Raw genomic sequence first — 12,673 nt, 5'->3', positions numbered from 1 at the left:
TTCTTTTCCTGCCTTACTCTCATCTCCTGAAACCCTTGGTGCTTTCTCACATCTATCACCAGTTATATACTTTCCTGTTCTCTGAATATTCTTGTCTACGTTCCTGAGAGGGAAGCAGGTTGTAACATTCCCTCTATAAAAGTGGGCTGTGATATCTTATAACGTCTGGTTTGTAAGGGAATGAATGGACTGTGACAGAGACATGCCTGCAACATCAGCAGCTGGCAGGCAGGAATACGCTTGTTTGTCAGGAGTGGAAATCTACACAAGAGCACTTCAAATATGCTTATTTTTAAAGTAGTCTCGTTGCATGTCTGTCTTACCAGACTGTCTCAGGGGTTCAAGCTAGAAAACAAGTGTAGCATAGGTTTTTCCTAACCGTGTCTTCTCAGACATGTGTTCAGCCCTGTGCAGAGCCCAGCCTGCTGGGTACACAGAGTGCCCCTTTCACAAGGTCAGTCCACTTCCACTGTTATCCTGGACAATCCTCTAAAGCTGAAGTTAAGTATTAACTTCTAAAATTTATTTTTCAAAACCTGGAGAGAACAACTGTGCTCCTGACTGTTTCAGTACCAGTGTTACCATGCCCTACATCATTACATTTCTCTAGCATCTATTTTCCCAGCTATGTTTCCACACAAATGGGGCTCAACTGCCTAATAACTCCCATTTTTTATGTTCTTTTACCTTTCCAGAGTAACATATTGTGCCACTATAACAGAGGTGAATGATGTAGACTACTTTCCAACAACAACCCACACAATATGCTAGAACAAAGGCCAAATTCAGAACTCTACTGAGGGCATTTGACAAAGATAAACTTCAGGGCTGCAGTATTCAAAACCACCGGAGAGCTTCCGGTAACTCGAGATGGAGTGTAGGATACAATATTCAGCAAATTGGTATATAATACACTTAAGTGTTCTAGACAACATTTGAAACATTTCTTAAATAGCTTTTATAACAGCTATTGTGCCATGAGCTGGCAGCTTTTCTCACCAGAATCCTGCCATACTGTTCCCAACACTTAATCCCCATTTGTTAAAAATACAGGTTCTGCTTTAAAATAGACTTTAAAACATGAGATTAAAAGGAAACAAACATTTTCACTTTGTTTGTAGAACTTTCCAATTGAAAGGCTTTTAACCTTTTTTCACCATTAGTCACGAAGACTAGAAATGCACTTTAGTCTTGAAAATGAAAGCTGAGATCTCCAGCTGCTGGCAATTGCAGCTTCAAGCTAAATACCAGGAACTAGAAAATAACAGCACATAGAGGGCAATCTGAGGCTTCAAGATAATATTTGCTGTACTAGTTTTTGATGCACAAATAAAAGATCTACTTAGCAGGCTTAGGAAGTACCTTTAATACCCCCCCCCCCCCCTTTTTTTTTCCAGTTTAGCGGTAGCTCTCTATAATAAAAGGTAAAGAGGTAAAAAGGTTTAAAAAAGTGCATCACTTCTTCCTCCTGCCTTTCTCTTTTCCTGTCTTTACCCTCTTTACCTTGCTTCTGTAAATGCATATAGCTGCTTAAGCAGGGTGGAGAGCGCATAAGGGGATAGAGGGGTTAAAAGGTGGTGAACTGTAAGCAAAGTAACATTGATCAAACCACTTCTGAGTGGGACACCCTTGCATGGGTGTCATTGGATCCATAAAGTGCAAGGTAGGAGATAATCAAGACAGTAACCAACGTATTCATTACTATATTGCTTAAGAGGTTTCAGGTTTTCCAACTAAATTTGATGAAGTGCTGTGCCCATCTCAGCTAAAGCAGCTTGTAGCAGTTTAGATTCCCTTGTTGTATCAAAACAAAAGTTTGAATCAAAAACATGCTTGGGAATAGTTCTTGGGGCAGGGAGGAAGGTTGCATAGAGCCTTTCTTTGTACATATCTGAAGCACAAGGCAAAGGTGGCCGAGAGTTGTAGCCCAGCAGTGCAGACGGGAGGAAGGGGAAGAGATGCTCTGTGCAGAGGTCTCCCAAGAGAGCGCAGAAAGCCTGATGGGGAAAGCTGCAACAAGGCAGCAGGACCAGATGGTTTAATCCCTCCTTCCCCTTCTCACTGCCTTTAGTACATCTCTGAAATGTGTTCAAGTACAAGCTGTGAGAAGGAGTAGGACAATTAGGGGTGTAAACAACTGGGACTCATCATGATACAGTTGCCATGAGTATCCAAACAACAGGGTAAGAAAGAGACCAAACTAAGGCAAAGCAACGCAGGAACAGAGGGCCGCTTTGGGGTTTTGAATGTTGTGAGACAGTATACATACTCACGCATCTTTTGCAGCTCTGTAGTAATATTTTCTGTTAAGGCTGCAACGAAACACTGAAATTCAGTCTGCTGCACCACTGAGCTGATGCAGGCCCCATTTCCATGAAGCCCAACGTTAGCACGCCCAGAGTCTCTGAAATCAGACACCTAAATGTGGGTTGACTACTGCTCTCTCATTCTGTATACTTAGTCCAGCTGCTTGAAGTTTTATCTGTATTCGAACACCCTGGAAGAGGATGCCAACCAGTTAGACATTGTAGAGTCTTCCCCCCACTGCAAGGCTGCCAGAAGCCTCTTGCAGGATTAACGCACAAGCTCAGCTCTGTGGGACAAACTGTGCTGCTCGTTGAAGACACAAACAAACCAGAGCACACAGCCAGGAAAAAGCTCTCACAACAGTCTGCCCTGAAGCACTGATCTAAACAGCTCAAGCTACTGATGTCTGAAGCATCGCTAAGGTCACAGACCATAAAAGAAAGAAGATGTTAACTGTAGGTGCCTCAGGATAAAGTCATTCCCTAGAGATAACACAGAGGATCCAGTCATGCTGCTAGTGCTGAGAGGTTTGGCAGAGAGCTTAAAAGAGATACGAGGTGCACCTAGGTTTCCACGCTCTCCTGCATTATTTCTTCTCCTGGGCATTACTGGCCAAACTACAATCCAGGAACTATTTTTCTTTCCTTGTATCTCCAGGTGCTAGGGCAAAGGGTAGAGCCACTTAGGTAGCACTAGAGCCACAGACTTCCTTGGGTGACAGTTCTCCTCTGCATGTTTCACACAAGAGGGTGATGCCTTCACAACAGAAAACAACCAGAGCAAAGGGCATGTTTCTCCTCTGCTCTGAGCATAAGTTAACCACCCCTTCCCCTGTATTTCTGTGTTATAATTGAAAAATAAAGTGGTAAGTACAAGTTGCTACTGACTGAAATAACTTCCTGTTTCCACCTTGTAGTTCCCCACGAAAATTGCCGCTTGAAAAATAAAGAGAAGGAAAAGAGCTTTTCAGAGACTGTGGTTTTTCACATGTGACGAAATAGGTCTTCCTAAGCCTGTACTTAGCCTGAAATTGTGTTTTAGAAAGATAAACCCAGCACTTGATTAACAAATGCTGCTTTCATCCTGAATTACTCAGAAGCTCTGTGGAGGTCATATTAGCACCAAATGAGATAGTTCTAATCAGGGGCATAACAGCAAGTACAGATTAGTTTATAATTAATGCAAAATTAAGTGTTCATCAGGGATGCTGATTTAAGCCTCTTGGAAGATAATAGAACACAATTTCAAACTCCTTTCTTTTCAGCACCTACTGAAGAAAGGTGTCCCTTAAGAAAGGTCTCCCTAACATGTATAGTGAGAAAGGTCAGAACTTAGGGCGCTCAGCAGTACCTTGCCGAGTTTAAAAGTTTCAAGTAATATGACTCAATAAAAGCTCATTTTCTATTTCCAGGTCTTGTTTCTGCCCTGTGGACTTTTGTCCAGTCAGAAGATCAGCCTGCTCCCACGCAACGGCCTGCCAAAGCTCACAGATCTGAGCACTGCTATTCTGCTCCTCCGAGCAGCGGTTCAGGACAGGACAGTTTACTGGGTAAGCCCAGACCAATAGAGCAATACTTCCACTTACACAGCTGCATTTCTAGGGCAACTCCACCAGGGATAGATTTTCATCAGTGTAATACGGAGCAGAGTTTGGTTTCCCTTCTGCACAGGAAGTATTTCAGCTGGGAAACCGTTTTCCTTGAGATGGTTTACAGCAGGGTAAACCTACAAGATGGGGAATGCTGGGAACAGAAGTGATACCAGACTGAAGCCTGAGAGCTTAAGGACCCAAGAGACGACCTGACCGGACGTTTACATAAAGCAGCTCGGATTTGCTATATCCACCATCTTTGCTGGGGCCAAATACACCTTTCATGTACACAGCCTGGTAGAAAAGTTAGTTATCTGGTAACTGGACTGTATGAAACTGACCATACAATATGAATGTTCTCCCATTCTGCCTTCGTGAACTCCCAATGTTTTTAACATAAGAATATTTTTGCACTTACCTGCAAATAGTTTTGCAGTTTGTATAGATCCCATTTGAAGTGTAGTGCTCTCCAAACACAAAAAATCATAACGTAAGGTTACAAGAAGCTTCATAAATTTCTAACAAACCGTATTGGAGATTTGCTTGGAAAAATCATATAAAAATTAGTCTAAATTATATTTCAGAGCTGGACTCTTGAGAGAGTGATTGATAAGGCAATTAGGAATAGTATTTCTAAAAAAATTCAGTTAAAAGAACACAACTGTTCACATCTGCAAAATACTACTCCAAATCTGTTTCAAACCAGCAGTTTAGTCATTGTAACCTACTGGATGATGCACTAGGGGCATAACACATCATTGCTGTTAGTCCAGCTCCAAATGAAATGGTCACAAAACATATCACAGGTTTTTTTTGATACAATCTCAAAGTAGACTTACATAATCATTCCAAATAAATGCATTGGAGACTGAATTACCATGGATCCCTAAACCTGGAAGCACAACAGGATTGTACCTACTCTCTAGAATGTCTCTTTCTTGTCCTAAATTAACCCAAATCTATCTTTTAAATATTGCACCATATCCTGCGTTTTCATATAATAAATATTGATTAAAAACTCCCAGGCAAAATTTAAAAAGTTCTTGTTTTTATAGCTACAGGGCACCAATTAATGAAGAAAAGCAATGCAGTTCACTTGAGAACTGCAAAGATACATTGCCAGTAATGACAAAGAGAACATGATGCAGATCAGCAGATAAATCATACTCTAGAAAATTCATGCCCTTCACCAATTTCAGTAATTGCTTTTTTGCTGTACCTGTATAAGCTGGTGCAGAGAAAAGAAATGCCATTACTTACAAAGGTAGACATGGAATTAGGCAATGAAAATAACGGCTATAAAACAGAAGAGCTGGGCACCAAATGCTCCTCTGTACAGATATGTTCCTGTGGGTCCACATAACTTGCCAGTGTAGACATAGACCTTCTCTCCGTAGAGGTACTTACATGTCTTAAACTAAGTGGAAGAGGAATTGAAAATCTTCTATTCTTCCGTGGTCAAAAATTTAAAGTCTGCATGTAAACATTTTTCTTAATTGTCGAACTTTTAGTATTGGGCTTTGTTGTCATGGTATTCACCTATTCCTAGTTAATCCAGTCTGTATTTCACCTGAGGTGAAAGAAGCTCCCATCAAGAAAATCATAAAAACCTATGGTATCACTTCTTTCACGTTAAGGACCTGTTCACGTAAATAAGGCCTTTTGCTGTTTTTCTGCATGAGCTAAATTCCACTTGGAGTACATTTCACCAGCAGACTCTTGTGTTTAATTTAACACAAAAATATTCTGCTTTCTACTGCATTTAAATCTTGATCTGTATCTCCTGAACTTCAAATGATGCCTATAGATTGCCAACAAAGATCTTGTTCTCTTGTGATTGTTCTACCGCACGCAAAGCAATCTGGCTGGACTTTTTACTGTTTTATTCCTCTTTGTAGTTACAGCATATTTCATTTTCCTATCACATGGAAAAAACAGCACAAAAATAGCTGAAACTTCAAAAAAGAAATTATTTGCATGTAAGTAATCACTTGTGTGCAATGGACCTCTGTACCCAGATGACAAATACCACTTTAGGCTCTAAGTGATCATTAACAGTCAATTTTAGAACTAGAGTAAAAGCGCATTGGGAGAAAAGCTATCACTAAATACTGAAATAACATAGACTGTATGCACTGTCCATTATCTACGTGATAAAAGAATGTATCAGAAGCAACATATAGAGAGTAATATCTCCAAGTTTACAGCTCAGCTTAAAGACAGAATATATAAGAATTTTTCATTAGTTTCAAGATTATTAAAAAATGCTTCCCTCATGCTGCATTTATGAGGAACTCATAGGAAGGTATAACAACCAGCCTGCTGAGCATGCCATAACTTATTAACCTTACTATCAATATGATAAACACAATTTAATTCATAATGATTGAAAAAATTAAATCTGTATTTTATTAGGAGATTCAAAACTGAAAGTGAAAGAGAAAACAATTATAAATACACTCTGGTTCTGGTTATCTCAGGCCACCTTTATGGGAACAAACTTCTATATCAACCACATAATTGAGAGCAAAAGCTTTGGGTTTTCTTAGATTCATCAGCTCAAGAATTCACAAATAATTAAGGCACACGAATTTCAACAATCAACATCATTCCATTTTCCAGAGTCTTGCATCACTGCACAGTCTTCATTTTTTAGATTATTTGGTTCTCCAGCATTCCAGTTTCTGTAAGTTACAGCCTCTTCATTCGGATACATGAATGTGCTTTTAGTCTGTTCAGCAGATATCCCCATATAAGCCTGCGTCGAAGGTGTTATTAAGTCTTTTAAAGTTGTATTCTCAGCCTCCTTCCTAGGAGAGGCAAGTGCACTTCCAGCTTTTGCACAAAAGGATTTTCCATTGTAAAAAGTATCTTCCTTTTCAGTTGAGACAAATATTTTTTTACCAATACTCTTGATGTTCTTTAAAATCAAAGCTAGAAACAAAAGTGAACATAATTGTATTTATTATACCAAAAATTGATCATGTTATAGTAATTTCTCCATATCACAATTGCACTTCAGAAGTAGCTAATACCAGCTATAAAAAGACTATTTCTTGAAGTCGTAGGCAGAATCCAATAGAAGTCAAACAAAATAGACACCCAGAAATATCAAGCCTACACTTAAAGAAAATGGGAATTTCACAAGAAACTGGATCACAAGTCTTGTACTAATGTTTTTCATTTCCAGTTCATATAGCATTACAGCTCTTGAATCAGGATCTGAAGGAATTCACACTCAAATTGCAAGCATGACAAAATAGCTTGCCAGATTTCAATGCAAAAATCACAGATCAATTAAAATCATACAAAGGAACTGAGCTGCAATTAGGAGATCTTCTGTACCCATCAGCTTTATCACAGGAACCAAAGCTGAGGGACTGTAACAGAACTCAGGGTTCAAAGCAACAGAGTGGAAAGAGGAGACAGAGACAGCTTTAGTGAGCCTGGGAAACTGAGTATTTCTCCAGAAAATATAAAATTATCTTGGAGAATTAGGAACATATAGCTCACATGCTTGACAGGCTTTCATAAAAAGCCAATGAAAGTGAAGCTCTTGTTCATTTAGCAGATAAAACTGCTAACAGTGATTCTTTTGAAACACAGTTGCTGTCTTTAATGAGCAAGTTATTTTATCTTATTGTCTTTAACAGGTTTCTGGGATTAGTGTAAAAGGAGTCTGCCACATCATCTACAATGATACAAAAACTGGGCTATATACATAGTTAAATTTTCCCCTGATGATGTGGCAATGGTAGCAGCACAACATTCTTGTGGGCAGGTCAGTTCAGGAAGGATGTATTCAGTGAGACAGCATTTAATTAATGACCATCTCCCATGAGTGACACAAGAGAAATTTGTAATATTTGTTTCAGCCTACTGTTTTCAGTCCCTTCTCCAGCACAAGCATGTCCATCATTTTACCAGGCCAAAAAGAAAACTAATCAACGATTAGACCTTACCTTTTTTGTATCTGTTTAGTTCAGCCTCCAAAACCTGTACTTTTCTTTCCAAAGCAGTTACTTGTCTGTGCAGGTCATTGGCTACTAGAACTAGGAATTAAGGATGTTATTTAGTAATTTATATTAAAATGACTACACAACAACTGTCTCTGAGATGTTTAGCTTTCCTGTAACCTGATGCCATGTGAGGAGAGCTATTCGGTTTCCAGAGCAGAAACCACAGGTCACATTGCAGGTTTGTTCCATGGAAATTTGTCCCAGTGGGAGAGCCTTATCCCTGACTGGGATGAATACTTGGGTGGGCTTTGAATTCTTAGGGCTGCCAAAGTCATCTTCTATTCAGAGGGAAAAGCCCAGTTCTCAAAGGCAAAACACAGATGTAAACGCTTTAAAATGAATTAAAGTTGAAGCAAAACCCACACGAACAGGCAAAGAATGAAAGAAAAATATGCTGTTTATAATGAGATAGAAGGTTTGTTGTTCCACTCTCAACAATAAACTAGTGACTCATTCCAGACACTTTTTCCCCCCAGTTATGTTGGTCAACTCATATCCTATGTAACAGACAACTTATCTTTCCATTCCTTACACTTCTGGAAATCACACCTTTCCTCAAATGATGTTGTAAGGTTACCAGATATTAACACAAATATTTTTTTGAAAATATACTAAAAGCTTGAAAGTCAGATTATAGAAACATGAGAAATTTATTTCTTACTTCCACATTCTCCTTTTTCTCCTTTCTCTCCTTGTTATCCCAAATCTTCTTTTATTTCTGGAGGTCCTCTTTTCCAGGGAAACCCTGCAGACCTCTCAATTCTTCTCCTAGAGTTTGATTTAAAATAAAATTGTTTAAAAGTTTTCCAAGTTTTTCTCCCACTATGTTTTCTTAGTGCTTAGAGAGAGTACTAAACCCTGACTCTTTTTTTTTCTTTTTTTTTCTTTTTTTTTTTCCACCCCAGGAAAATAAAAGCATCTCAGGAAGATTGAATTGTTCCTGTGGAAAGCTTCATTTGCTAGGAAATGCATTACTTTGATGAAAAATTCTTTACTACACCTACTTACGGCACTGAAAATCCAATGAAATAAATGCTGTCTCATGTTATTGCAGAGGTACACATGCTCTAAAACCAGAAAGCCAATATACTTCAGCTGTAATCCAATCACACATTACAGTATATGATCTAGAAAATGAGCTAAATCATAAGATTAAGGATACCTCTGAAGCAGTTTGTTGAAACAGATAGTGCTGGCTTTGCTTATTTCAACCATATAATTGCAGAAGACATACTGAGGGTATGTGGACCAGAAAACGTCTATACAGAATATCAATATATGCTACTAAAATTTTATGTCATAGTTCATATCAAGTGGTATTGATAACGATGGGAGTTTGCTTGAAGGTTGAAAAGCAGTTATCTAATTCCAGGATGCATGGAGGATAACATGATAACACAGACAGGATACAGTAAGAAAGTATATGATTCCATATGTACTTATTAAGTTTGGACAGAAACTATGATTTGGCAGCTTGGGAGAGCAGATGACTTGGTTCTGCCGCATGACAGAAAGCATGATCTATTTTCTGTTTGCAGTAGTGCATGAAAAAAGTCACCTAACTGACAAATCATGCCTTGGGGGAATTCTGTTGTTGGGACTTAGTGCGTATGAAGCAATCAAGGTATGACCATCAGATTAGGAGCCAACTATAGCAAGCATGATTTCTGGTTTTGAGAGCTGGCCCCTGGAAAGAAAAAGCAATAATCATTTAGTAGGGTATCGTAGGAAACTCTCTAAGTGATTCAGAGTACAAATGGTACAATCAGATTAAAATCTCATTACAACTGTGTTTTATGGGCTGCTGTGAAAATGTACTGTATTTATTTATTAAAAGCCAAGTATCTAGAGTAGCATTATAAATGCAGAAAGCATTTTCAGCTTCCTGACATTGTGTGGAGCCTGCAAAAGGACAATGGGGTAGAAGAAAAGGAGAGAAGTAAAAAGACGAAATGAAAGAATGAAGGAAGCATGAAACAAGACTAAAGGGATGATAAGGAGTATAAAAAATACAATATTGCTAAATGTTCGTAGCTCTGTACCTGGTTCTTGCTTTTCACCTTTGGGAGCATCTCTTCCATCTCTGCCTGGTAAGCCATTGACTGCAGGAGCACTGCACTGAATTACTGGGCAGGAATAAACTTTCTCTTCTGGTATATCTGGTACCAGCACAACACTCGTGGGCAGGGAACCCCTGCTGCGCTTCTGCGCCAGGTAAAACCTCCGCAGTGGTTTCAGACACCATTTTCTAGGGTGCTGATACATGAGCACAGGAGGACAAAAGGGAGATGGCTAAAGAGGTCACTGCTACCAGCTGTTCAGCCTCTCTGTGCTCTTCAATTCCTTGCCCCAATTTCAGGTTAACTTTCACAGGCTTTACACACAACTATGGCTTCAAAGTTGTGCTTTCTCCAGGCCAGTCACCCCTTGGAAGGGGTGCGGAGCTATATGACTTTACTGTGCTGATGCTCATGATGTGGTAAATTGCAGCCTGTGTCATTTCCTCCCAAGTTAATTTAAGAACAGTGATGGACCTTGTGCTTTTCCTAATGAGACACAGTATCTCTTGAGAAATTACTTGCACCATCTTGTTACCATCAACAGTGAAAGCCAAAGTACCAAGGCACTGAAAGGCTGAAGAATAGTCATTGCTAAGCCCACAGATCTGTGACAAATCAAGCAGTCATTTCATAAATTCCTCCATTTACATAATTTTAAAGGGTTGCCTAGGAAAGAGTTGGCTACATTGCCTAGGAAATACACTCCTGTCTTCAGGCAAAAGACCAAGAACAAGAAATAATGTCTGAACCATTTCATCTAGCCTCTGATTGTATCTTTATGTATGGAAACCAGAAGAGAAACAACCAAGCTTATAAGAATCTGAAAATCTCAAGCTGTAATGAAAATACCTAATATAGCAATATAGTCATCAATCTCACCATGCTGCATATCCATTTCAATGTTTTGTTCATTGTATGTCTAAATTTAAAGCATTTCTCTTCATGCCAAATGAGTCATACAGTATTCCAGTCTGGGATGAATCCTGAACTCTCCAGCTACTGTGTTTCTGCTGAGACTCTTCTTTCCACAGCTATCAGGATTGCTGTATGTCTAGCTTAGAGTGATTCTCTTGATAGCATTTCCACTACTAGTGCGTTTAAGTAGTAATGATCTGATTGCCTCCCAATTTCTGCTTTCAGACCTTGTATATTGATAAGATACATTTCCTCAGTATTGCACCTCAGAGCCGAAGTACTCTTGGATCCCAGATCTGCAATGCTTTGCTGCCCTCTCTGAGCAGAACAACACTAACAGGCAGTAACATCATAAGGTAAAGCTCTGCGTGATGTTCTGACAAGTTGCGCCACAGTAATTGTCCTTGGTTTCAATATGTGTTTAACTGAAAAACCAAAATGAAACTACCAGAAACATGAGCTGACAAAATTTTATGTTAAATAAGCCACATACTAAAGGCAATTGGCCTTATTTTCTCCCAGTTCTACCAGTCAAAATGAAAGACAAGCCTAAGGAAGCACCATTTGGTTGACAGATTGGGGTAAGGACAGAAATTAAATCCAGCGTGAATTTTGCTAGTCACCTTAATTATTTCTCTTTATTTTAAGCTTCAGAAAAGATTATCCACAGAGAGCAGCTTCCCCTGTCATGTTTCATCTGATAAAGTACAATATAAAGTATAATCACTAGCATATTACTGTGAGAACATTATCATTAGGATAAAAAGCAGAGTTTAAGAAGCACCACTTATACTTCTTTGTGCTGCCTCCATTAGGCTCCCATCAAAATCTGGGGCAATGGCATACATGAAAATAAAGTAAGGAAAGGTATTTAGCTAACTAGTATAACAAAACTTGAATCCTGGTTTATATTTCTTATCCAGCTTCATGGACTCAAGCCAGTTCTTAACAGCCCTCTAAGGATTTCCTTCTGCTGAGTTTTTATACTATGTTAATTATCCAGTACCAGGGCAGTTGATATGGCTGCTGTCTCCCATGAAGGCAGCAAGACAAAGCTTAAAATAATAGCACAATAACAGAAAACTTGGAAGCAAAATGTTAAGCTCTCAGAGAAGTCTGCTCCCTATGGAGATTCAGCCTCACACAAGCCTTTGTTGGTTTTGCCTGCCAGGAGCTAAGATCTACTTACCTCCAAAGTTTTCCAAGTTGACCACCTCAATCCTTTATTCTAGGAGAGCCAAAGTGCCTGTTTACCTTTGGCAAATTAGTGGCAGGGTTTACTAGCAATGAAATCACTTCCCAAAGACACTAATTATAATTTGCACCAACAATGGTTTAGATAAAAAAGCAAAATGTTCCAAATTTCTCACAAAAATGGAGTAAATCTTAGGGAGCTGAAATAAAAAACACAGGTTTTGCAATCCATATTTATATTCAGAGAAGATGGAGAATCCCACATGCAGAATCACACTAAGTGGATGTAATGACAGTATGACAGTCCTCAGGTCCCAAGGCTTACACAGTTGCACACTTTGTCAGCAGAGCTCAGAATTAGGCCTTGAAAGGTGCCGTGAAACTTCTATATTTAGGAGGTAGCCAGTTCTGGAGGTCCTATTTAAAGACATAGATCTCAGGTAACACTTTTGTTCCTCCATAAAAAGTGCTTTAGGACACGATTCACCCAATGCAGGTAAGAGCGGGGAAGGGATCCTGGAAAAGGCAGCAGGGAGTCCTTGTTCCAGACCTAGTCTTAGAGGTGACAGGTCTGAGTCATTAGCCCG

At 39.2% G+C, this 12,673-nt stretch overlaps 1 protein-coding gene across 1 annotated transcript; it reads right to left on the bottom strand.

Annotated features, from left to right (window-relative positions):
* Nucleotides 1-6,284: 6,284 nt before the first annotated feature.
* SFTPD (surfactant protein D) lies at nucleotides 6,285-10,642 on the bottom strand. The gene is given in 6 exon segments (XM_041127335.1): nucleotides 6,285-6,832; nucleotides 7,861-7,950; nucleotides 8,579-8,647; nucleotides 8,650-8,685; nucleotides 9,960-10,093; nucleotides 10,496-10,642. Coding segments are annotated over 6 exon segments (780 nt in total). The 5' UTR covers nucleotides 10,567-10,642; the 3' UTR covers nucleotides 6,285-6,452.
* Nucleotides 10,643-12,673: the final 2,031 nt, after the last annotated feature.

Source organism: Aquila chrysaetos, chromosome 11 (assembly GCF_900496995.4).
Source record: "Aquila chrysaetos chrysaetos chromosome 11, bAquChr1.4, whole genome shotgun sequence".
NCBI classification, from domain to species: Eukaryota; Metazoa; Chordata; class Aves; order Accipitriformes; family Accipitridae; genus Aquila; species Aquila chrysaetos.
The sequence above is the reverse complement of the archived record's forward strand: the minus strand, read 5'-3'. Positions and strand labels throughout refer to the sequence as shown.